The sequence below is a fragment of the Microcaecilia unicolor genome, chromosome 1, assembly GCF_901765095.1.
Source record: "Microcaecilia unicolor chromosome 1, aMicUni1.1, whole genome shotgun sequence".
NCBI lineage: Eukaryota > Metazoa > Chordata > Amphibia > Gymnophiona > Siphonopidae > Microcaecilia > Microcaecilia unicolor.
The window spans coordinates 360,106,897-360,134,307 of NC_044031.1; the positions used below are offsets into that span (position 1 = coordinate 360,106,897).

General features: G+C 44.5%; 1 protein-coding gene across 1 annotated transcript in view; it reads left to right on the forward strand.

Moving 5' to 3' along the window:
* TRIP13 (thyroid hormone receptor interactor 13) overlaps positions 1-27,411 on the forward strand; it is a 147,341-nt gene that overhangs the window by 88,244 nt on the left and 31,686 nt on the right. The window contains exon 11 of the mRNA XM_030190066.1: positions 16,836-16,989. Coding sequence (XP_030045926.1) covers positions 16,836-16,989 — 154 coding nt within the window. The remainder of the gene's footprint in view (positions 1-16,835; positions 16,990-27,411) is intronic.

Consider the following 27,411-nt stretch of genomic DNA (forward strand, 5'->3'; position numbering starts at 1 on the left):
AATTACAGCACTGAACAATGTCTCTTTTTACAGCCTTGGTTAGCACACTTCATAAGAACATAAGAATAGCCATGCTAAATTAGATCAATGGTCCATCTAGCCCAGTATCCTGTTTCCATTAGTGGCCAATCCAGTTCACAAATATCTGGCATAAACCAAATAGTAACAACATTCCATGCTACCAATCCCAGGTCAAGCAATAGCAGACTATTTACTTTTCCTTTTGGAGCTTGCGCAAACCTTTTTTAAACCCAGATAAACGAAATGCTGCTACCACATCCTCTGGCAACGAGTTCCAGAACTTAACTATTCCTTGAGTGAAAAAATATTCCCTCCTATTTGATTTAAAGTATTTCCATGTAACTTTATTGAGTGTCCCCTAATCTCTGTATTTTTTGAAAGATTAAAAAAATCAATTCACTTTTACCCATTCTACACTGCTCAAGATTTTGTAGACCTCAATCGTATTTCCCCTCAGCTGTCTCTTTTCCAAGCTGAAGAACCCTAAACTCTTTAGCCTTTCCTCATATGAGAGGAGCTCCATCCTCTTTATCTTTTTGGTCACTTCTTTGAACCTTTTCTAATTCTGCTATATCGTTTTTTTTTTTCTTTTTCTTTTTTTTGTACTTACTCGTGTGATAATGCTATTATGAAAATTTTCTTCAATAAACTTTCTGCTGTATCTTTCTTGAGATATAGTGACAAGAACTGAACGCAATACTCAAGGTGAGGTTGCACCATGGAGCAATAGAGGCGTTATAGTATTCTTGGTCTTACTTATCATTGCTTTCCTAATAATTCTTAATATCCTATTTGCTTTTTCGGTTGCTCCCGCACACTGAGCAGAAGATTTCTGTGTATTGTCTACAATAACACCTAGATCTTTTTCTTGGATACTGACTCCCATATGTACCCTAGCATCAGATAAGTATGATTTGGATTATTCTTCCCAATGTACATCACTTTTCATCTATCCACATTAAAATTTCATGTGCCATTTGTATGCCCAGTCTTCCAATTTCCTAAGTTCTTCCTGCGATTTTTCACAGTCTGCATGTGTTTTAACAACTTTGAATAGTTTTTTGTCATCTGCAATTTAATCGCCTCACTTGTCGTTCCAGTTTCCAGATCATTTGTAAATAAGATAAAGAGTACTGGTCCAAGTACAAATCCTTGGGGTACTCTACTATTCACCCTCCTGCTTTGAGAAAAATGGCCATTTCTGTCCAATAACTAATACCTAATCCACAACAGAACATTGCCTTCCATCCCATTACCCTTTAATTTTCTCTGGAGTCTCTCATGAGGAACTTTCTCAAAAGGTTTCTGAAAATCTCAGTACACTACATACGCTGGTTCACCTTTATCAACATGTTTAGTGGCCTAGTGGTTAGGGTGGTGGACTTTGGTCCTGAGGAACTGAGTTCGATTCCCACTTCAGGCACAGCTCCTTGTGACTCTGGGCAAGTCACTTAACCCTCCATTGCCCCAGGTACAAATAAGTACATGTATATCTAAGCCACATTGAGCCTGCCATGAGTGGGAAAGCGCGGGGTACAAATGTAACTAAAATAAAATAAAAATGTTTATTCACGCCTTCAAAGAAATGAAGCAAATTGGTGAGGCAAGACTTCCATTGGCTGAATCCGTGCTATGTTCCATTAAACCATGTTTTTCTATGTGTTCTGTAATTTTATTCTTTATAATAGTTTCCATTATTTTTCCCAGCACTGAAGTCGGGCTTACTGGTCTGTAATTGCCCAGATCACCCCTTGACCCTTTTTAAAAATCAGTGTTTCATTGGCCACCCTCCAATCTTCAGGTACTACAGACGATTTTAACAACAGGTCACAGATCACTACCAGCAGATCAGCAATTTCATGTTCAAGTTCTTTCAGAACCCTAGGGTGCATGTCATCTGGTCTAGGTGGTTTACTACACTTTTTAATTGGTTGATCTGGCTCAGTATGCCTCCCAGGTTCAGTGAGATTTCCTTCAGTTTTTCCGCATCTTCACCCTTGAAAACCATCTTGGGTACAGGTAGATCACTTACATCTTCTTCCATAAGGGCGAAAGCAGTGAATTCAGTCTCTCTGCTATGGCCTTGTTCTCCCTGAGTGCTCTTTTGTTCCTGCATGATCTAATGGTTCCACAGATTCAGTCACAGGCTTTCTTCTTCTGATGTACCTGAAAAAAGTTATTACTGTGAATTTTTTTCCTGTGCGGCAAGTTTCTCTTCGTATTCTCTGTTAGCCTTCTTTATCAATGTTTTCCATCTAACTTTACTTTACTTTGATGCTTTTACCCCACATATACCTCCAGAGTTCAATATGGTTTACAAAACAGTATAAAAAGAAAAATAATCAAGATATGTACAAAAAAATCACAATGAATTTCCTAAACAAGAAAGTTTTCTGTATTTTACAAAAACTGTTAAGATTTCTTTGCATTCTTGTTGGAAAATTTCACCACTTTATTGCTAGGTATGTGAAGCTAGATGAAAACAGCGCTTATGTTGCTTCTTATTTTCCTTATTCAGGTCCTTTTTCTATTCTTTGAAGATGTGCTTGACCTGGATTGGCCGCTGTCGGGGACAGGATGCTGGGCTCGATGCACCCTTGGTCTTTTCCCAGTATGGCATTCTTGTGTACTTATGTACTTTTGGTTCTAATAGCCTCTTTCACTCCACCTTTTTTTAACCATGCTGTCTGTCATTTACTCTTTTTTTCTACCTTTGTAAACACATGAAATGCATCTGGTCTGGGCTTCTAAGATGGCATTTTTAAACAGTGTCCATGCCTGATTTAAAGTCCTAACCTTTGCAGCCGATCCTTTTAGGGTTTGGGGGCGGGGGGCTTAACCATTTTCCTCCTTTCAGTGATCCTTTTGAAACTTAAATGCTACTACGGTAGATTTCCTTTGTGAGTTCACTCTAGATATTAGCTTATATTTGATTATTTTGTGATCACTGTTTCCCAGAGGGCCCTACACCGTTACCTGCCATATACTAGGCTTTGCATTCAATTAAGGATTTAAAATATCTTCCCTCTTGTCGGTTCCTGGACCAGTTGCTTCAAGAAACAGTGATCTATTACATCTAGGAATTTTACCTCCCTAGTGCTCCCTGATGTAGCATTTATCTAGTCATTATTAGGGTAATTGAAATCACCCATTATTTTACTGTTGCCTAATTTGCCAGCTTTTCTAATTTCTTCATCTGTCTGTTTGATCTGTCCTGGCAGATGGTAGTACAGCCCAAACAGTATACGCTTCCCTTCACACTTGGAATTTCTATCCATAAGGATTCCATGCTATTATCTGTTTCATGTGAAATATTTTGTTTGACTCAGTTCCCTCTCTAACATATAGTGCAACCCCCCTCCAATTTGGTCCACTCATTGCAATAGGACAATGATTTGGACAAGTTCATGGAGGAAAAGTCCATAGTCTGCTGTTGAGATAGACATGAGGAAGCCACTGCTTACCCTTGGATCGAGAGCATGGAACGTTGCTACTGTTTAGGTTTCCGCCAGGTACTTGTGATCTGGAGTGGCCACTGTTGGAAACATGATACTAGGCTAGATAGACCATTGGGCTGACCCAATATGGCTATTCTTATGTGATTTGTACCCTGTTAATACAATATCCCACCAGGTCTCTGAGATGCCTGACATATCTGCCTCTTCATTTAGTGCTATATACTGTAACTCTCCCATCTTATTTTTTAGGCTTCTAGCATTTGTATACAGACTCTTCAAATTGTGTTTTTTCCTTACATCTACAAGCTGCTTAGAAGTTGTCGAAAATAATTTGCATCCTTTACTCTGCTCTCCCCTTAAACACTCCTGGCTTTCTTTCACCATTGTTGTAACCTCTCTATTGGGATTCCCTAAATGTCCTGTTTCAGTAGTGTCCGTCAAGGACACTCTACACTGAATCATGCACTCTTGAGTAACTGTTGTCTTCTCTCCCCCTCCTCCCCATTTTAGTTTTAAAGCTACTCTATCTCCTTTTTATATTTTAGTGTCAGCAGTCTGGTCCTTTCCTGGTTAAGGTGGAGTCCATCCTTTCGGAATAGGCTCCACCTTTCCCAGAATGTTTCCCAGTTTCTAACAAATCTAAATCTCTGATTCTTGCACATTCATCTCAACCACGCATTGAGACTTTGGATCTCTGCTTGCCTCTTGGGTCCTGCGTGTGGAACGGGGAGCATTTCTGAAAATGTTACCCTGGAGGATCTGAATTCAGCTTTATACCTAAGAGCCTAAATTTGGCTTCCAGAACTTCTCTCCCATAGTACCCACATGTATCAAGACAGCCAGCTCCTCCCCAGCACTATCTAAAATCCTATTTAGGTAATGTGTGAAATTCACCACCTTTGCACCAGGCAGGGAAGTGATCAGGGTGATCCTCAGGTCCACCAGCCATCTACATGCCCAATGATCGAATCACCAACTACAACAGCCGTCCTAGCTCTTCCCTCGTGGGCAGATGCTCCTGAAGACACGTCCTCAGTAGAAGAGGATTTTGCATCCTTTGGTGGCTTTTGCATCCAGTGGCTTTGAAAATGAAAAAGCTACCCATTCTGTCTCCTTGGACCTTGGTTCAGTTTTTGATCTTATTGAGCATGGTTTGTTGCTGGCCAGATTGTCTAGCCTAGGTATTATTGGGACTGTTAATTACTAGTTCCATTCCTTCCTTTCTGAATGAATCTACTTTGTCTCACTGCTGTCTTCAACCTCTCAGATATTCTCTCTTGCATGTAGATCTGTGTTGGGCTCTATCCTGTTAAATATTTTCCTAAATCCCATTTACACAGTCATATAAATCTCAATTTCATTGCCTATAATTATGCTGATGACATTGACCCCTGACCATTTGGACCTCACTGCAATCTAATCCTGCCTTAACTCATTTTTCTGAATAGCTCAAAGAAAATTGTTTACATCACAATACTACCAAGATTAGCTTACTGGACATCCTTCGTGCTCTATCACATTTATGCATTCCTTTAGATATATTGGTATCTACTTGGATCAACAGTAAAGTTGTGACTGCCAAGTTGCTTCTCTAATCATATCTAGCTTCTTTGCTCTTCATCACTATTGCGCCATTTGAAGATACCTTGATACTTCTGCTTGCATGACTCTTCTGTATGCTTTGGTTATCTCACAACTAGATTATTGTAACATTATGTACAGGGATATCAATTCTAGTCTGATTAAATGCCTCCAATCAGTTCAGGACTCCACATTCTCCCTCACTGTAAAAAAAAAATAAAAAAAAATTTAATCATATTTCCCCACTTTGATCCGCTACCACTGGCTTTCCATCAAATCGAGAATCCAGTTTTAAATTTTAATTCTAACTCTTACGATTCTTTTCTTGAAGACCCCTGTTTACCTTTCCTCTCTGATTATGCCACATAACCCAAGGAGGGCTGTCCATTCTGCCTTTGAGTCCTACTTATCCATTCCTTCAATGTATTGTTCACGTTTTGGTTCTATCTGATAGTTGGTGTTCTTCTATATCTCTCCAACCTTATGGAATGTTGTACCAATATCTCTTCCCTCTGAACCCTTCTACCTGAAATTCAGAGCTGGCTTAAAAACGTATGTATTTCAAAATGCATTTGGTTGGCACACTCTGGGTTTGGTCTCGAGATCTCACGCTGAGTGACCTGGGTTATTTGCCCTTCTGTCCTGCCCTTCTTTCCCATTCTTCCAGTCCCGTTTGTTAATGGGCTTTCCTTTCTTCTTCCCTTTAGTTGTAAACTGCCTTTTATTTTGCCTTGATGGGCATATATTACGAGACTAATAAACAATATACAATAAATTGTCCGAGGACAAGCAGGCTGCTTGTTCTCACACTTGGGTCGACAACCATGTCGGCCCAGGATCAGAAGTTTTGCTAGCAAAAATCTTCGAGTCTTCTGGCGCGCAACCCGCATGAGCAGACCAGTTTCCCGCCCGTTGCAAAAGGATCTCAGTATTTTTTCCTCCGCGTCTGAGGTGACACGTTTTACTGCTGTGTTCCTCTCGGCCCAGGAAGAGTCTGAAAGTATTGTTTCCTTTTTCTTCGTTTTTCTTCTCTTTTGTTAGCCTTTATACAAAATTAAAAAAAAAAAAAGTAGAGTAATTCCCTTTATTTCTTAGTTTGTCACTAGGTTTAAGTTTCTTTTCTTTTCGCCATGGCCGGATTTTGTTTTCCCTTTTTGTTACTTTTTAATTGGCACAATAGTGTCCTTTAATTTCACAGACGCCGTTTTTTTGTCCATGTCATCGAAGACACCCAGCGGCTTTAAGCGTTGTACTCTGTGCAACCTGATCATCTCGAGTACCGACCCCCACGTGTGGTGTCTCCAGTGCTTTGGGCCCGATCATCTACCAGCTGCTTGTAAGTTGTGTCCTTTGACGAGAAAGCGGACCCAAGTGTCTCGGGAGGCTCAACGAGAAAAACTTTTTGTGGATCGGTCCGGTCCTTCGACGTCAGCATCAACATCGGTACCGAGGTCGGAGGCGTCAACGTCAAAGGAAGCATCAAGTTTGAGAGCACAGGTAATGGCTGCCGAACAACCACATCGCGCTGGGAGCAGCGAGACATCGAGTGGGTCTTCACCTGTCTCAAGGCCTACTGCTATGCAGGCCCCCCGGGACCGCCCTTTGTTGGACCCAGCCCCGAGGAGGCGTGAGGATTCCACGTCCTCTTCGGTACCGAGGAGTCTCAATGACGGGCGTCGAGCGAAGGCTAAGAAGCACCGTCATTGATCTCCTTCCATGCGCGGTACCGAGAGCTCCGGGGAGCCGAGGGATTCAGCACCTGAGAAGCATTGGCGCCGAGATGATAGCTCACCCTCTATACAGGAGGTGCCGATGCGTCGGTCTTCTGACAGCCTGGTACCAGCTCTCGAGCCCCCACAGATTCTGCCACCGGCCCCTGCACCGACCCCGCAGGCTTTTCCGATGGCAGCTCTCGACAAGCACATCAGGGCCTTTCTTCCAGAGCTTCTGGAGGGATTGCTGCGCCAGTCTACTTACATAGTAAACATAGTAGATGACGGCAGAGAAAGACCTGCACGGTCCATCCAGTCTGCCCAAGAAGATAAATTCATATGTGCTACTTTTTTATTTGTACTGTCCTCTTCAGTGCACAGACCGTATAAGTCTGGCCAGCCTTATCCCCGCCTCCCAACCACCAGCTCTGGCACAAACCCTATAAGTCTGCCCAGCACTATCCCCGCCGCCCAACCACCAGCCCCGGCACAGACCGTATAAGTCTGCCCAGCACTAGTCCCGCCTCCCAACCACCAGCCCTAGCACAGACCGTATAAGTCTGCCCAGCACTAGCCCTGCCTCCCAACCACCAGCTCTGCCACCCATTCTAGGTTAAGCTTTTGAGGATCCCTTCCTTCTGCACAGGATTCCTTTATGTTTATCCCACGCATGTTTGAATTCCGTTACCGTTTTCATCTCCACCACCTCCCGCGGGAGGGCATTCCAAGCATTCACCACCCTCTCCATGAAAAAATACTTCCTGACATTCTTCTTGAGTCTGCCCCCCTTCAATCTCATTTCATGCCCTCTCGTTCTACCGCCTTCCCATCTCCGGAAAAGGTTTGTTTGCGGATTAATACCTTTCAAATATTTGAACGTCTGTATCATATCACCCCTGTTTCTTCTTTCCTCCAGGGTATACATGTTCAGGTCCGCAAGTCTCTCCTCATACGTCTTGTAACGCAAATCCCATACCATCCTCGTAGCTTTTCTTTGCACCGCTTCAATTCTTTTTACATCCTTAGCAAGATACGGCCTCCAAAACTGAACACAATACTCCAGGTGGGGCCTCACCAACGCTTTGTACAGGGGCATCAACACCTCTTTTCTTCTGCTGGTCACACCTCTCTCTATACAGCCTAGTAACCTTCTAGCTACGGCCACTGCCTTGTAACACTGTTTCATCGCCTTCAGATCCTCAGATACTATGACCCCAAGATCCCTCTCCCCATCCGTACCTAGCAGAGTCTCACCACCTAACACATACGCCTCTTTTGGATTTCTACTCCCTAAGTGCATCACTTTGCATTTCTTCGCATTGAATTTTAATTGCCAAACCTTAGACCATTCTTCTAGCTTTTTCAGATCCTTTTTCATGTTTTCCACTCCCTCCGGGGTGTCCACTGTGTTACAAATCTTAGTATCATCCGCAAATAGGCAACCTTTACCTTCTAACCCTTCGGCAATGTCACTCACAAATATATTGAACAGAATCGGCCCCAGCACCGTTCCCTGAGGCACTCCACTACTCACCTTTCCCTCCGAGCGAACTCCATTCACCACCACCCTCTGGCGCCTGTCCGTCAACCAGTTCCTAATCCAGTTCACCACTTTGGGTCCTATCTTCCGCCCATCCAGTTTATTTAAGAGCCTCCTGTGGGGAACTGTGTCAAAAGCCTTGCTGAAATCTAAGTAGATTACATCTATAGCACATCCCCGGTTCAATTCTCTGGTCACCCAATCAAAGAATTCAATGAGATTCGTTTGGCACGATTTCCTTTTGGTAAAACCATGTTGTCTCGGATCTTGCAACTTATTGGCTTCTAGGAAATTATCCTTTCCTTCAGCATCGCTTCCATTACTTTTCCAATAATCGAAGTGAGGCTTACCGGCCTGTAGTTTCCAGCTTCTTCCCTATCACCACTTTTGTGAAGAGGGACCACCTCCGCCGTTCTCCAATCCCTCGGAACCTCTCCCATTTCTAAGGATTTATTAAACAAATCTTTAAGAGGACCCGCCAGAACCTCTCTGAGCTCCCTCAATATCCTGGGGTGGATCCCATCCGGTCCCATGGCTTTGTCCACCTTTAGTTTTTCTAGCTGTTGATACACACTCTCTTCCGTGAACGGTGCTATATCCACTCCATTCTCAAATGAACTTTTGCCAGTCCATCGTGGTCCTTCTCCCGGATTTTCTTCAGTAAAAACAGAACAAAAGTATCTATTTAACAAATTTGCCTTTTCTTCATCATTATCTACATAGCGGTTTGCAGTATCTTTTAGTCTCACAATTCCCTTTTTAGTCATTCTCCTTTCACTAATATACCTGAAGAAATTTTTGTCACCCCTCCTTACCTTTCTAGCCATTTGTTCTTCCGCTTGCGCTTTCGCCAGACGTACCTCTCTTGGCTTCTTTCAGTTTCATCCGGTATTCCTCCCCGTGTTCCTCGTCTTGAGTTTTTTTGTATTTCTGGAACGCGAACTCTTTAGCCTTTTTCTCAGCCACTTGCTTGGAGAACCATAGCGGTTTCCTTTTTCTCTTGCTTTTATTTACTTTCCGTACATAAAGGTTTGTGGCCCTATTTATAGCTTCTTTCAGCCTGAACCACTGTCCTTCCACTTCTCGTACGTCCTCCCAGCCCATCAGCTCCTTCCTTAGGTATTCCCCCATTTTACTAAGGTCAGCATGCTTGAAATCCAGGACTTTGAGTTTTGAGTGGCCACCTTCCTCTTCAGCCGTCATATCAAACCAAACCGTTTGATGGTCACTGCCGCCCAGGTGGGCACCCACTCGGACATTTGACACGCTATCTGCATTTGTGAGCACCAGATCCAGCGTCACTCCCTCCCTCGTGGGTTCCATGACCATTTGTCTGAGCAGAGCACTTTGGAAAGCATCCACAATCTCTCTACTTCTTTCCGATTCCGCAGATGGAACCTTCCAATCTACATCCGGCAGAATGAAATCTCCCAGCAACAGCACCTCTCTCTTCTTTCCCAACTTTTGAATATCTGCGATCAGGTCTCTATCTAATTCTTCCAATTGTGTTGGAGGTCTGTAGACAACACCCACGTGGACAGAGGTTCTATCATCTCTTTTTAAGGTGATCCATATCGCTTCTTCCTTACCCCAGGTCCCTGTCATTTCGGTTGCTGTGATATCATTTCTCACATATAGAGCTACTCCTCCACCTTTACGACCCTCTCTATCCTTCCTAAATAGATTATAGCCTGGTATGTTTGCATCCCATTCATGGGAACCATTGAGCCATGTCTCTGTGATTGCAACAACGTCTAAGTCTGCCTCCAACATCAGGGCTTGAAGGTCATGAACTTTACTTCAGTGCCAGGGGTGCTTGCGCCTTCTGCACCATCTGTTGAAGTGGCATCTGGTTCATCGCCTGTGGTGAGGTCCCCAACCTCGGTGCCGCCTGCGGCATCAGCGTCGGCTGCCACACGGGTTGACTCCTCTTCGACGTCGGCGGAGGAAGCTTTGCCACAGTCCAGGCAGGGGTTGACTTCTTGACATCGCCCTCGAGGTCGTCGTTCCTCGACGTCGAGACAGGCTCGGGTTCGGGCTGCTCTTAGAGAGCTTTTGTCTGATACCGAGGATGAGCATTTGTGGGAGAAAGAGGAAGATCCCAGATACTTTTCTGAAGAGTTCTATGGGGTCCCCTCTGATCCTACTCTGCCCATTGAGAGAAGGATGTCTGTGCCTGAGAGTCTTTCTTTTTCCTCCTTTGTTCAGGAAATGTCTAAGGGTATTCCCTTCCATATGGAGGTTGTGGATGAGCCCAGGGCCGAGATGCTCGAGGTCTTTGGATTATCCTTCTCCACCTACAGAGGTTGCAACGGCTCCCTTGCATAACACACTCAGGGAAGTTCTTATGTGAAACTGGTCGTTCCCTCTCTCTAATCCAGTGGCCCCCAAAAAAGCTGAGTCCCAGTACAGAGTCCATGGAGAGCCAATGATGGTGAAGTCTCAGCTACCTCACGATTCTATGGTGGTGGATTCTGCTCTCAAGAGAGCCAAGAGTAGTAGGGACTATGCCTCGGCACCCCCAGGCAGAGAGTCTAGGACCTTGGATTCTTTTGGGAGGAAAACGTATCAGGCCGCTATTCTCGCTGCCAAGATTCAGACATACCAGCTCTACACGAGCATCCACTTGCGGAACTCGGTGAGGCAACTGTCTAGTTTGGTGGAAGCGCTTTCTCCGGAGCTGGCCGAACCTTTTCACCAGCTGGTGTGTCGAAAATTCCTGGCCAGGGGTACTTACGACACTTTTGATGTGACATCCAGAATAGCTGCTCAAGGTATAGTGATGCGCAGACTCTCATGGCTGTGTGTCTCTGACCTGGATCATAAGATCCAGCAGCGAATGGCGGATGTGCCTTGCAGGGGGGATAACCTTTTTGGTGAAAAAGTAGAGGATGTGGTCGATCACATCAAAAAGCACAATGATGCTATGGATTCTCTCTCCCGCCGGGCGTCTTCTGCTACCACCTCCTCATCTAGGAGGTTTTTTGGAGGGAAGAAGAGTGCTCCCTATTCCTATAATAGGCGTAGATACACTCGTGCTTCTCGGCAGCCTACCCAGGCTCAGTCCCAGCGCGCTCGTTCTCGTCAGCAGCGTGCACCTAAGGCCCTTGTGGATCCCCAGCAAAAGCAAGGGACTGGCTTTTGACTGGCTCCAATGCAGCATAGCCACAGTGCAAGTGTCCGTTCCGGACGACCTACTAGTTGGGGGGAGGTTAATATTTTTTCACCAAAGGTGGTCTCTTATAACTTCCGACCGGTGGGTTCTTCAAATAGTCCGGTTAGGATACACTCTCAATCTGGAATCCAAGCCTCCAAATTGTCCACCAGGAGCTCATTCTTACAGCTCCCAGCACAAGCAGGTACTTGCAGAGGAACTGTCCGCCCTTCTAAAGGCCAGTGTGGTTGAACCCGTTCCACCAAGGGAATAAGGGCTGGGATTCTATTCCAGGTACTTCCTTGTGCAAAAGAAAGCGGGGGATATGTCCCATCCTAGACCTAAGGGCCCTGAACAAATTCCTAGTCTGAGAAAAGTTCAGGATGGTTTCCCTCGGCACACTTCTACCCATGATTCAGGAAAACGATTGGCTGTGCTCTCTGAACTTAAAGGATGCCTATACCCACATCTCGATACTCCCAGCTCACAGGAAGTATCTTCGATTTCGGTTAGGAACTTGGCACTTTCAGTACTGTTACTGCCCTTTGGCCTCGCGTCTGCGCCCAGGTTTTTCACAAAGTGCCTGGCTGCTGTCGTAGCATCGCTACGCAGACTGGGGGTGCATGTGTTCCCTTATCTCGACGATTGGCTGGTGAAGAGCACCTCAGAGGCAGGCGCTCTGCAGTCCATGCGGATGACTATTCGAATGCTAGAGCTACTGAGGTTCGTGATCAGTTATCCCAAGTCACATCTCGTCCCAGTTCAAAAATTGGAGTTCATTGGAGCTCTGTTGGACACACGGACTTCTCGAGCTTATCTTCCCCAGGCAAGGGCAGACATTCTCCTGGCCCTCGTGTCCATGGCTCGAGCGTCTCAACAGATCACAGCTCGGCAGATGTTGAGACTCTTAAGACACATGGCCTCCACGGTTCATGTAACTCCCATGACACGCCTACATATGAGATCAGCTCAATGGACCCTAGCTTCCCAGTGGTGCCGGATCACATCCTCTAGATCCCCTGTGGCCTATCTCTCCACCGACTTTTGCAGTTCCCTTCAGTGGTGGACAATTCGATCCAATTTGACCTTGGGACGTCCTTTCCAAATTCCTCAACCACAAAAAGTGTTGACGACGGATGCATCCCTCCTAGGGTGGGGAGCTCATGTAGATGGGCTTCACACTCAAGGAGCTTGGTCTTTTCCGGGAAAGGGTCTTCAGATCAACCTCCTGGAATTACGAGCAATCTGGAACACTCTCAAGGCTTTCAGAGATCGGCTGTTCAACCAAATCATTCTGATTCATACAGACAATCAGGTTGCTATGTATTACACCAACAAGCAGGGGGGCACCGGATCTTGTCCTCTGTGTCAGGAAGCCATCCGGATGTGGCTTTGGGCATGCCATGGCATGTTTCTCCAAGCCACGTATCTGGCAGGCGTAAACAACAGTCTGGCCGACAGGTTGAGAAGGATCATGCAACCTCATGAGTGGTCGCTCAACATGGGCGTTGTCCACACGATCTTCCAAGCGTGGGGCACCCCCTCGGTGGATCTTTTTACCACTCAGATCAATCACAAAGTCCCTCAATTCTGTTCCAGACTTAGGCCCACGACAGACTAGCATCAGATGCCTTTCTCCTGCATTGGGGGACAGGCTTTCTGTATGCGTATCCTCCCATACCTTGTAGGGAAGTCTTTGCTGAAACTCGAGCAAGACCGTGGAATAATGATCCTGGTTGCTCCCTTCTGGCCCCTCATCAGATCTGGTTCCCTCTTCTTCTGGGGTTGTCCTCTGAAGAACCATTGAGATTGGAGTGTTTTCCAACCCTCATCACCCAGAACGAGGGGTCGCTTCTACATCCCAACCTCCAGTCTCTGGCTCTTACGGCCTGGATGTTGAGAGCTTAGAAATTGCCTCTTTAGGTCGTTCAGAGGGTGTCTCCCGAGTCTTGCTTGCTTCCAGGAAAGATTCCACGAGAAAGTGTTATTCTTTCAAATGGAGGAGGTTTGCCATCAGGTGTGACAGCAAAGCCCTAGATCCTTTTTCTTGTCCTACACGGACCCTGTTTGAATACCTTCTACACTTATCAGAGTCTGGTCTCAAGACCAACTCTGTAAGAGTTCACCTTAGTGTTTATCAATGTGTAGAGGGTAAGCCTATCTCTGGACAGCCTTTAGTTGTTCGCTTCATGAGAGGTTTGCTTTTGTCAAAGCCCCCGGTCAAACCTCCACCAGTGTCATGGGATCTCAACGTCGTTTTCACCCAGCTGATGAAAGCTCCCTTTGAGCCACTGAATTCCTGCCATCTGAAGTACTTGACCTGGAAGGTCATTTTTTTGGTGGCAGTTACTTCAGCTCGTAGAGACAGTGAGCTCCAAGCCCTGGTAGTGCATGCACCTTATATCAAGTTTCATCATAACAGAGTAGTCCTTCGCACTCACCCTAAGTTCTTGCCGAAGGTGGAGTTCCATCTGAACCAGTCAATTGTCTTGCCAACATTTTTTCCCTGTCCACATACCTGCCCTGGTGAAGACAAGTTGCACACCTTGGACTATAAGAGAGCATTGGCCTTTTACGTGGAGCGGACAAAGCCCTATAAACAGTCCGCCCATTTGTTTGTTTCTTTTGATCCCAATAGGAGAGTCGCCATCAGAAAACGGACAATCTCTAATTGTCTAGCGGATTGCATATCCTTTACTTATGCCCAAGCTGGGCTGACTCTAGAGGGCCATGTTATGGCTCATAATGTCAGAGCCATGGCTGCATCAGTGGCTCACTTGAAGTCAGCTTCTATTGAAGAGATTTGCAAGGCTGCAACGTGGTCATCAGTCCACACATCTCACTACTGCCTTCAGCAGGATACCCGACGCTACAGTCAGTTTGGGCAGTCGGTGCTGCAGAATCTGTTCGGGGTTTAGAATCCAACTCTACCCTTCTAGGCCCATTTCTGTTCTGTTCCAGGCTGCACTCTCACTTAGTTGTGTTTCTTTTTAGGTCAATCTCTGTTATGTCCTCGCCGTTGCAAGGCCCAGTTGACCAGCGTTCATTGTTTTGAGTGAGTCTGGCAGCTAGGGATACCCCAAGTATGAGAACAAGCAGCATGCTTGTCCTCGGAGAAAGCGAAGATATTTACCTGTAGCAGGTATTCTCCGAGGACAGCAGGCTGATTGTTCTCACAAACCCGCCGTCCTCCCCTTTGGAGTTGTTCAGTGTTCTTCTCTTGCTTTTGGACTACACTGAGATCCTTACTCTCGCGACGGGCGGGAAACCGGTCTGCGCATGCGCACCGCTCGCACGCCAGAAGACTCTGGAAGATTTTTGAGATTTTTGCTAGCAAAACTTCCGATCCTGGGCCAACATGGACCCAAGTGTGAGAACAATCAGCCTGCTGTCCTCGGAGAATACCTGCTACAGGTAAGTATCTTCGCTTTATCTGATGACATAATTTTTGCTTCCTTGATTCTCTTGTGACTGACTACACTTTTTGGTTTCCTATATAAATCAATGAAACAAACTCCTACTTCAGTGCATTTTTAATTCTGTTTTAGACAGCAGAATATGAGAAACATACAAAGATGTGAAGACTTTTTCAAAGTGCTGTACCTCTGAAGATTCTTGGAGGGGCATTTGTGATATGACGTCTAAATTCAACTTTGGATGTTTTGCAAAAAAAAAAAAAAAAACTAAAAATCGATTAGCGAATATGGCCATTTTCAAAGCTGAAAAAGGTCTATTTTTTTTCTTCGCAAATGGCCATTTCCTAGATGTTTTCGAGACATTTTGTGCTTAGTGCATCTATCTTTTTGGACCAATTTCGAAAATAAAAAAGGTCCAAGTAAAAAGCACACAAAATCAAGCCATTGGGAAGTAAGAGGAGCCAGCATTCTTAGTAGGCTGGCCACACAGACATCACATCAGAGCAGTGGGGCACCCTAGGAGGCACTACAGTGGATTTCACATAAAAAGTGCCAGGTACATATCTCACCCTTACCCCCTTGTATTGTATGGTGAGCCCACCAGAAACTAACTGTATACTTTCTCATGTATTCTCATTATTAATGATGTATTGTAAGCCACATTGAGCCTGCAAAGAGGTTGGAAAATGCAGGATACAAATGCAACAAATAAAATAAAAAATTTTACCCAACTATATACCACTACAGTAGCCCTTATGGTTACAGGTGTCACCTATATGTGGGTACATTGGGTTTTAGGGGGCTGACATTTTCCACCACAATTGTAAAAGTTATAGGGATTATAGGCCTGGGTCCCCTTTTCTACAGTGACTGCACCTAGTACATAAGTACATAAGTACATAAGTAGTGCCATACTGGGAAAGACCAAAGGTCCATCTAGCCCAGCATCCTGTCACCGACAGTGGCCAATCCAGGTCAAGGGCACCTGGCACGCTCCCCAAACGTAAAAACATTCCAGACAAGTTATACCTAAAAATGCGGAATTTTTCCAAGTCCATTTAATAGCGGTCTATGGACTTGTCCTTTAGGAATCTATCTAACCCCTTTTTAAACTCCGTCAAGCTAACCGCCCGTACCACGTTCTCCGGCAATGAATTCCAGAGTCTAATTACACGTTGGGTGAAGAAAAATTTTCTCCGATTCGTTTTAAATTTACCACACTGTAGCTTCAACTCATGCCCTCTAGTCCTAGTATTTTTGGATAGCGTGAACAGTCGCTTCACATCCACCCGATCCATTCCACTCATTATTTTATACACTTCTATCATATCTCCCCTCAGCCACTGGGCTATTCCAGGGATCTGCTTGCTGCTCTAATAGGGCTGACCATAACATCTGAAGCTGTTATAGAAGCTGATATGTACTGTTTCATTCACATCTTTGGGGATGGAAATGGGGTCAGTGACCACTGGGACAGTAAGGGGGTGTTATTCTTTTATTCCTTCAATGGTCATCTGATCATTTTGTGACTAAGTCATTATTAAAACAAGTCTAGACCAAAACATCCAACTTTTAGCCCTGGACGTTTTTGTTTGGTTTCATTATGGCAAAAAAATGTCCAAGTGTTAGGAATGCCCAAATCCCACCCTTAACACGCCCCCGACATGTGCCCCCTTATGATTTGGACATAGTGCAAACACACAGCAAAGAAAAAAGCATCTTAAAAATGAGTTTCAAATATAGCGATTTAGACGTTTATGTGAGAAAAATGTCCATCTGCTGGTTTATGCCACTTTTTAGATCTTTTTCTTTTTTGAAAATGAGTCCCTTAATGTACTTTATAGTCATTTTAAATTATTTTTTTTTTCACTTTTAAGCGCACTTTAACATTTGCTGGAAAACATTCAAAATAATTTTTCATTTGTATGCTTTTTTTGTGTGTATGTGTTGCAGGTATCCAAATGTTGTTATCCTGACTACTTCAAACATCACTGAGAAAATAGACATAGCATTTGTAGACAGAGCTGATATAAAACAATATATTGGGCCTCCATCATCTGCAGCTATTTTCAAAATATATCTTTCTTGTATAGAAGAATTAATGAAGGTAATGCTTTGTCAACAATATTTTATTTGTCAAAATAGAAATATTTTTAGCAGTGGTGAACAAATGTGTGTAATCTCAATATAGTTAGAATATAAATCACAAAGGTAGATCACTGTATTTTGTAATGGTTCAGTAAATAATTTTTAACAACAATCGAACAACCTAAAACCTTGATACGTTTGTACTGTTTAAGCGCAGTATAACAGCATCACTGACCTGATGAAAGAAAGATAATTCAAAAGCTTATCAAAGATGTATTTAGGGGCCCTTTTACTGGTGTGGTAGTTTTTGCACTTACCACATGTTTTAATAGCAAAATTAACATGCCATAAGTAAAGCATGCGCAGTAAATTCAGGCAGAGTGCCCTGTATATGCCCTGAATTTACGCACAGGGTAAATAGACTGTTAACATACAGCACTGTATTACCTGGAGTGACAGTTTGAGAGTACGCATCCTTATCTGCCAGCCCAGGTAATGTGGTGCAGGCTTACTCAAATATAAATAAATAAAGCACTTAACCAGCGGTGCACCCTCCCTTTCATCTCTTCCCCAAACAAATAAGCCCCTCTGCACACCCAGTTGCCCTGCCCCCCCCCCCCCCCCCACCCTTCCTCTATCAGGCACCTGAAAGCCCACACAAAAACAACCATCCCTATTGGCCAGCTGCTTCCTCCAACACAAACCTGCCCCCCTGCCCCATTAAGCACCTGCATCTCCCGTGATACATACGATAACATACCCCCTGATCAAGTACCTGCATTCCCTGACACATACCCGATCTCAAATTAACACCCAGAACCCACAAACACTTAACCCCCCTCAATCCTCTGTCAGAGGCATCCCAAACCACCACCCCCCCCCCCCCCCCCCCCCGACACAAACTCGATCTTCGCCAACAAAAACTTGAGTTCCCGAAGACAGTCCTGACACCCCATTCATAATGGAGATCCACCAATGCACATATCCTGTTCCTTCGTGAAACCCCACATCTCCAACCCACAAAACCTTGCCCCCTTAGAGCTCCCTTTCCCCAGTCCCCCATCTAGCAATAATCTTACTGTACTGCCCCAGTAGAGACCTTTTGGCACAATTGTAGATTCAGGCATTGACCCAGGTAGCAGCAAAAGGGGATCACTGCTGCCCAGGACCAACTACCCACAAATACAGACCTCTTGGTAAGCCCTTGGGGAGATTGGGAGGGTTGGGGTTTGGTTTTGTGAAGGGGGTGCAGTTTGTGTATTGGTAGGTTACCATTGTGAAAGGGGGTGTTGAGCTGTCTTCAGAGTGTCGAGTTTGTGTCATAGAAGTCAGAATTCTGCTTGTGGGCTGGGTCTGTGTAGGGGGCTCTGTGTTGAATGTAGGGGTCAGGTTTGTTTTGATGGTTTTCTTGTGTTAGGAGATTCTGGATGTTAATTGGGGGGTTCAGTATATAACGGGGGGGGGGGGGGGAGGGTCAGGTTGTGTTGAGTGTAGGGTGCCTGAGTGAAGGAGTGATCTGGGGATTCACCATTGCACCACCACTGGCATCGCATTGCACTACTGGTGGCACAGCTGAGGTGGCAGCAAGTTCAGTTGCACTATCAGCAGTCGTCATAGCTTGTGCGCGGTGCCAACCTGTACACTTGCTGTCACAGCCAGCCACACCTCCACCTGCCAACTCCCACATTAGGCAGCTAGTGTGGTATTTTTAACAAAAGGCTTCCTTTCTAGCAGCAAAGACAATCAGGGCCCATGCTACTCTATGTGCTGAAAATTTCACATTAGCTGGTTTAACTTAGCCTAATAAAAGGTATCATCTAGAACAGTGTCCTAATGGCACTGTTAGCAGTGGTAGTATTGTTGGAAGGATAATCAAGAAATCATTGCCACTTAGCTGTTACCTATTAAATGAGATGAGTTTTATTTCTGGGTCTCTTCTTTGTAAGATTAGTCCCTTGAATTAGGCCTACAACCAAACACTCTACACATCAGATATTTTTAAAAAATATTTTAAAAAGATATTTTAAAAAATATCGCATCCATCTTTTCTTACATAAGCACACAACTGTGGAACGCGCTACCAAAAGCCTTGAAAACGACGTATGTCCACTTAAACTTCCGGAAAACACTAAAAACTCACCCATTTCAGAAGGCATACCCCCACCGACACAACCTGAATGCCTGCCCTCTGCGGCACAACAAAACCAAAGGACGTAATTGGACATAACACAACTCTTCCGCTGTACGATTCCCTAATGTGACACTGCCACACAAACTTTCTTACCATACTATCACTTTGTATTTGTTCACACCGGAGACTGCTAACCCCTCTCCGATACCATGTAAGCCACATTGAGCCTGCAAATAGGTGTGAAAATGTGGGATACAAATGTAACAAATAAAAATAAATAAATCTAAAGCTTATAATGATAAGCTAAATCACTGTATATCCCAATAATAGGCAAGGAAGTACATTGAACAGAGTAAATCTGAACAGGTTCTCTTAGATCTCACAGTAAAACTACCTGCTTCCTGTAATTTACAGAACAGGTGAAGGAAAAAATATGCTTGGGACTTTGGTAGGCCTTTTTTCTTTTTATCCACAGGTATAAAAAGCTCGTACACTTAAAGTATGGTAAAGAAACATCATACCCCTAAAGCTGCTGCTCTCATTACAGCTTCTGCCTCTGTCCAGACTGAATGCTTGGTTCAAGGCAAGGATCCGGTTTCTTGTGATAAACTTAGGCACATTGAATTCCTCATGAAAGAAGTGCAAGAACTAAGATAGGAGGTGGCAAGACTAAGAAGCATCTTTGACAACCAGAAATTCATCCCAGAGATGCATGTTGAAACATTGGGGATCTCCAGCAAAGGGAGAGGAGGTCTTGTGCAGAAAGAGGACAGCTTGATACAGGTCACCAGGAGGCATATTTTCAAAGCACTTAGCCTTCCAAAGTTCCATAGGTTTCTATGGAACTTTGGAAGGCTAAGTGCTTTGAAAATATGCCTCCAGATCATGCAAAATCAACTCTCCCAACTACATCTTCTGTTGAACTGAAGAATCAGTTTGAAACCCCGGAGGTAGAAGAGCTGAGAACAGGAGGAAACAACGATCAAAAATCCCAAAGCCACTGGATTGCTAGCCAGTAAGAAGTGAAAGGGTAGTGGTGGTCATTGATTCTCTTCTGAGGGGTACAGAGGCACCCATCTGCTGACCAGACATGATGTCCAGAGAGGTTTGCTGTCTGCCTGGTGCTAAGATTCGAGATGTAGCAGAAAGTTTACCGAGACTCATTATGCCTACTGACCACAAATGATACTGCCAAGTATCTATCCTACTGAACATAACAAACGTGATTTCGTGAACATATCAATGTGACTTCATGGCTCTAGGTCAGAGGATGAAGCACCTAGGTGCATAGGCAGTGTTCTCATCAATCCTTCCTGTTGAAGATAAAGGCTAAATGAGGGAAGCTCGAATCCTGGAGCTGAATTTGTGGTTGCGTGGATGGTGCCAATGTGAGCCCTTCAGTTTCCTAGACCATGGGATGATTTTTCCAAAGCTACTGAGCAGTGATGGTGTCTGTCTTTCAAGAAAGGAACAAGTGTCGTCCATAACAGTCTGGCTAAAGTACTAAAGAGGGCTTTAAACTAAATTTGCTGGGGATGGGTGAGAAAAGCCCCAAAGTCATTAATAACCTTCAGAAAGGTAAGGCATCAAATACTTTTATAGTAAATGGAAAAAAGAGTAACATCTGGAGAGCCTTATATGTCAATGCCCATAGTATGGAAAACAAATTTCTAGATGTAGAGGCTACAATGATAGAAGCCAACTTGGATTGAGAGGCGGTCACAGAGATGTGGTTCACTGAGAACCACGACTGGGATATAGTTATACCTGGCTACAATCTATTCAGGAAGGACAGGTTAGGAAAAAAGGGTGAAGGAGTGGCACTGTATGTTAAGAATTACTACTACTACTACTTATTTCTATAGCGTTACTAGACGTACGCAGCGCTGTACATTTGAACATGAAGAGACAGTCCCTGCTCGACAGAGCTTACAATCTAATTAGAACAGGCAAACAGGACAAACAAGAGATAAGGGAATATTAAAGTGAGGATGATAAAATAAGGGTTAGGTGTTAAAAGCAGCATCAAAAAGGTGGGCTTTTAGCTTCGATTTGAAGACGGCCAGAGATGGAGCTTGACGTACTGCCTCAGGAAGTCTATTCCAGGCATATGTTGCAGCAAGATAAAAGGAACGGAGTCTGGAGTTAGCGGTGGAGGAGAAGGGTGCAGATAAGAGAGATTTACCCAGTGAACGGAGTTCCTGAGGAGGAATGTAGGGAGAGATGAGAGTGAAGAGGTACTGAGGAGCTGCAGAGTGAATGCGCTTATAAGTCAGTAAGAAGAGTTTGAAATGTATGCAGAAACGGATAGGAAGCCAGTGTAGTGACTCGAGGAGAGGGCTTATATGAGCATAACGACACTGGTGAAATATTAGTCGTGCAGCAGAATTTTGAACAGATTGAAGAGGAGAGAGATGGCTAAGTGGGAGACCTGTGAGAAGCAAGTTGCAATAGTCTAAGCGAGAGGTGATAAGAGTGTGGATGAGGGTTCTGGTAGTGTGCTCAGAAAGGAAAGGGCAAATTTTGCTGATATTATAGAGAAAGAAATGACAGGTTTTAGCAGTCTGCTGAATGTATGCAGAGAAGGAGAGGGAGGAGTCGAAGTTGACCTCAAGGTTACCAGCTGATGAGACAGGAAGGATGAGAGTGTTATCCACAGAAATAGAGAATGGGGAAGGAGAGGTTGGTTTAGGAGGAAAGATAAGAAGCTCAGTCTTGGTCATGTTTAGTTTCAGATGGCGCTGAGACATCCAGGCAGCAATGTCAGACAGGCAGGCTGATACTTTGGCCTTGATTTTGGCTGAGATTTCTGGTGTGGAGAGGTAGATCTGGGAGTCATCAAAGATGATACTGAAAACCATGGGATGAGATCAGAGTACCAAGGGAAGAAGTATAGATGGATAAAAGAAGAGGTCCTAGGACAGATCCCAGAGGTACACCAACTGACAGTGGGATAGAAGTAGAGGAGGATCCACTAGAGTATACACTAAAGGTATGCTGGGAGAGAGAAGAAAACCAGGAAAGAACAGAGCCCTTAAATCCAAGTAAGGTCAGCGTATCAAGCAGTAGGCTGTGATCAACAATGTCTAAAGCAGCTGATCGAGAAGGATGAGGATAGAATAGAGACCTTTGGATCTGGCCAGGAACAGATCATTGGAGACTTTAACAAGTTGAATGAAGGAGGCGAAAGCCAGATTGAAGTGGATCAAGAATAGCTTGAGATGAAAGAAAGTCAAGGCAACGGCGGTGAACAGCATGTTCAAGTATCTTGGATAGGAAAGGGAGGAGGGATATGGGGCGATAGTTGGAAGGACAGGTAGGGTCCAATGAAGGTTTTTTAAGGAGTGGTGTGACTACGGCATGTTTGAAGGCATCAGGAACAGTTGCAGTGGACAGTGAAAGATTGAGGATGTGACAGATAAAAGGGATGACAGTAGGAGAGATAGTGTTAAGTAGATGGGTGGGAATAGGATCAGAGGAGCAGGTAGTTAGTTTTGAGGAGGAAAGAAGATGTGTAGTTTCCTTTTCAGTGATTTCAGAAAAGGAAGAAAAGGAGGCAGGGGTTGGAGGGTTGAGAGAATGGACTAAGGGAAGGAGAGGTGGAGGTGTCCTGTTTGAGAATTCAAGTTTAATCTTGTGAACCTTATCATGAAAGTACTCAGCCAGAGTCTGGGGGGGAAAGTGAAGGGGGAGTTGGAGGTGAAGGCACTTTGAGGAGAGAGTTCAGTGTGGCAAAGAGACGTCGAGGGTTTGAGCCAAGAGAATTTGTCAACTGTATGTAATAGTCCTGTTTTGGCAAGTAAAAGAGCAGATTGTAAGGAGGTCAGCAAGAATTTGAAATGTATGAAGTCAGCATGGGATTTCAGCCAAAGGCGTTCGGCAGAGCGGGCACAGGAACGTAGGTAGCGGATTCTAGAGGTCAGCCAGGGCTGGGGTTTGGTACGTTTACAGAACGAGGAACAGGAGGAGCGAGAGTATCCAGAGCAGCGGAGAGAATAGTATTATAGGAAGAGACAGCCTCTTTGACAGACTTGGATAACATAGTGGTAGAGAAGAGATTTGAAACACTGGAGGACAGAGTAGAAGGGTCAATAGCCTGAAAATTCCTAAATGTATTGGTTAAGATTGGACGGGACTGGGGAGGAGGGTGTTTAAGTGTGAAAGTTATCAGATGATGGTCAGAGAGGGGAAGAGTTGAGGCACAGAAATTGGAATGTGAGCAGTTTGAGAAGAGGATAAGATCAAGACAGTGGCCATTCTCGTGAGTGGGGGCAGTGGGGCACAGTTGAAGATTAAAAGAGGATGTTAAAGCAAGAGTAGGAGAGGGTATGATGACAGCGATGAAGGCGAGATGTACTCAGATAGAAAGGAGATGGATGGAAGGAAGGAAGGAAATGTTGAGGGTTGAGAGCTGAGAAAAAGGAAGAGGAAAAAAGAGATGGCGAGATGATGAATACAGAGGGTGGACAATGTGTTCCTGCAGTGTACAGTGGTTTCAGATGGAGAAACAGATTAGGAAGGGACAGTACCAAGAAGAAAAAGTGTACTGGAGCCATAAGTAGTAACGGGGAGAAAAATAAATGTAAAGAGAAAATGCCCCGGCGCGACACCTAGAGCGGAGGCCCTGAGTGGATCGGAGTGGACCTGGGAGTCACCCCGGAGAAGGCTGTAAGGATATGCAGATGAGCTGCAAGTCCTCCACAGCACCTGAAATATTAATAATAATATTAAAGTAATAGAATTGCAGGACATATAAGGTAAGGAAGAAGCACTGTGGGTTAAACTGGGTAAGAGGGAAAGGAAAATGTATTTACATTTAATATACAGGTCACCTTCACAATCAGAAGAAATGGATAGAGACTTAATTGAAGACATTGAAAAGGTAGCTAGGATAGGGAAAATACTACTGATAGGTGATTTTAATATGCCAAACATTGTTTTTGGAGCATCCCTGCTGTGGGGTTGTCTAAAAGCAAAGGGTTCTTGGATTCTCTACAGGAAGAATTGTTCCAGCAGTGGGTAATGGAACCAACGTGGGATAGAGCTTTTCTAGACCTGGTGCTTACAAACGAGGAGAATGTTTCCGATGTTCTGGTGGGAGATCATTTGGCATGTCACCAAATGGTGTGGTTCAGTATTAAAACAAAGGAGGAGAGGACTTATTCAAGATTGAAGTTCTTAGATTTCAAAAGAACTAACTTTGCTGAGATGGAGGAATTTCTCAAGGAACAGTTAGTTGGATGAGAACAGCTGACGCAAGTAGAACATCAGTGGGCAAAACTGAAAGGAGCTATTTTAAAGGCAACAAACCTTTGTTAAAAAGTAAGTGGAAAAGAAGTCAGCTCTTGTTTTCAAATGTAGCAGCTAAAAAGGTAAGGGAAAGAAGGTTAGCCTTCATACGTACCATCACAACCCAGAAAGAGGAAGACAAGCAAAAAAATACTTGGAAAAGATACAGGACATGAAATAAGATTGAAGGGGGGCAGACTCAAGAAAATGTCAGGAAGTATTTTTTCACAGAGAGAGTGGTGGATACTTGGAATGCCCTCCCGCGGGAGGTGGTGGAGATGAAAACGGTAACGGAATTCAAACATGCGTGGGATAAACATAAAGGCATCCTGTTCAGAAGGAATGGATCCTCAGAAGCTTAGCCGAGATTGGGATGTTAGAGCCGGTGGTGGGAGGCGGGGCTTGTGGTTGGGAGGCGGGCCTAGTGCTGGGCAGACTTCTACGTTTTGTGCTCTGAAAATGACAGATACAAATCAAGGTAAGGTATACACAAAAAGTAGCACATATGAGTGTATCTTGTTGGGCAGACTGGATATACTGTGCAGATCTTTCTCTGCCGTCATCTACTATGTTACTATGAGCCCTGTAACGAATCCTACTTGATGTTCCGAGATCAACTTCGGGAGCATCTTAGCCAACCGATTGGCCAAGATTTTCACAAATAATTTGGTTTCCTTGTTCAAAAGGAAGATGGCTTTACCGGATCCCTCCCAGGTTTGAGCAATAACACTATCTGAGCCATTTGAAGTGACTGTGGAATGGTTCCTTCCGCCACGAGCTGCGCAAAGTAAGATTGCAAAGTTGGAACAATTGAAGGTGATAAAAGTTTATAAAATTCAGCTCTAAAGCCATCTGGTCCTGGGGCTTTAAATAAAGCACTCTGCTGAATCACCAGAGCCACCTCCTCTTCCGTTATGGGCACGTTAAGTTTATTTACCTCCCTCTCATTCAACCTTGGTAGTTCCAGGTTCTCTAAGTATCATTTCCCCATTGCTACATTCCATTGTTCTATTCCCAGATGATACTTGACTTTGATTTTGTCTTCCCATAACTCTCCACAACGTACCCCATAATCGTACTATGACCAATTGAATTTCGATCATTCACAATGATCAGCCACACTGAGCCCGCAAATAGGTGGGAAAATGTGGGATACAAATGCAATAAATAAATAAATAAATAAGTATAAATCTCCATCCATAGGTATCTCCTGTGGACGCCCATACAACTGTTGGTAATATTGACTAAAGACTGTTGCTGTTTCCTGGTCAGTTCGTATTAATGAGCCATCTTCCTTTTCTATCTGAGCGATAATACGAGTTCCCCCTGATTGTTTGATCAAATGAGACATGAACTTCCCCGATTTATTCCCGTGAAGGAAGAGTTGATATTTATAATACTTTACTGATTTCATCGCTCTTTCGTGCAGAAGTTCATTCATTGTTCTAAGAAGCGCAATCAATGAGTTACGGACGTGGGTAGTCGGACTCCTCCCATACTGGATTCTTGCCTTAGTTAGCTATTTTTCTAATCGTAGAATCTCCCTATCTCTAGATTTCCGCTTAAAGGAAGAATATACCAAAATTTCCCCTCGCAATACTGCTTTAGCTGCCTCACAATACAAAAGCGGCCGATGCCTAAACTCCTCGTTATGGAACTGATAATCCGCCCACTTCTTCAGTAACTGCTCTCTAAACAGGGGATCCCAATATAACTTCTGGGGGAAGTGCCAAATAAATTGTTGATCTCCAGAGTCCCCAAACTCCAATGAACACTACACAAAGGCATGGTCTGATACACTGTAGGGGCAATCCCAGCCTCCAACACTTGGGAAAACAACCCAGTGGAAAGAAGCCAATAATCAATTCTGGACTGCGAGCCATGAGCCCTCGAAAGGTGTGTGTAATCTGGATCCGAAGGGTACAGAGCTCACCAATCATCCAGAAGGTCCAGACCCGAACATAGTAGTGGGATACTCCTATCTGATGAACCCCCACCTCTTTCTACCTCCCGGGATCTATCCAAAGAGGGCTCATGGACCATATTAAAGTCACCTCCCATAACAATTGGTAAGTCCATCATGTCTGCTACCTTGCGTATCATGCCCCTAACCCATTTATGATCATATACTTTGGGTCCATACACATTACATAATAATAAAGGTTTTTTATTAAGGGATGCCTTGAGAAGCAAAAATCTTCCCCGAGGATCCTTCCAAGTCTGAGGCATAACTAAGTCCAATCCCCTCCGAACAAGCACCAGGAGTCCAGACTTACGATTCACAGCAGGTGGTGACTCTGTCCCACCCACCAGCGTTTGGATTTCAAATGCTCAACAGCCGAAAGGTGAGTTTCCTGCAGGAACACAATGAGGCATATTTTCAAAGCACTTTGGGAGGCTAAGTTCCATAGGTTTCTATGGAACTTTGGGAGGCTAAGTGCTTTGAAAATAAGCCTCACTGTCTGCTTTATGACGATTTAGAGATTGCAAAATTTTTTGTCTCTTAATAGGTGAGGACACCCCATTAACGTTCCAGGATATCAATTTAACCCCCATCATATAATCTAATCCGATATAAGGAAAACAGAGTCCATTGATCCATAGTCGTCAGGAGGCCGTCCCAGCGAGTGGACTCCCAACCACAGCCTCGCAAATGGTCACCTAATTCCCGGTTGCGCAAATCACACCTCCCAGAAGGACACTCAAACAAAACAAAGTAACCCCCCCTCCAAAATCCCCCTCCTAGCTTCCCCCCCCCCCCAAAAAAAAAACCCTTCAAACAAAACCAAGTTCCCATCCTCTTTGCCATTTGCCCTCCACACCCCCCCCCCCCCCGAGCTGTTAGATTGTAAGCTCTTTGAGCAGGGACTGTCTTTCTTCTATGTTTGTACAGCGCTGCGTATGCCTTGTAGCGCTATAGAAATGCTAAATAGTAGTAGTAGTAGTAGTCAACACACCCGATGGACAAAGGTCAGTGTGGGACTCTCCCCCCCCCCCCCCCTCCTGGAGTACCTCCCCTGT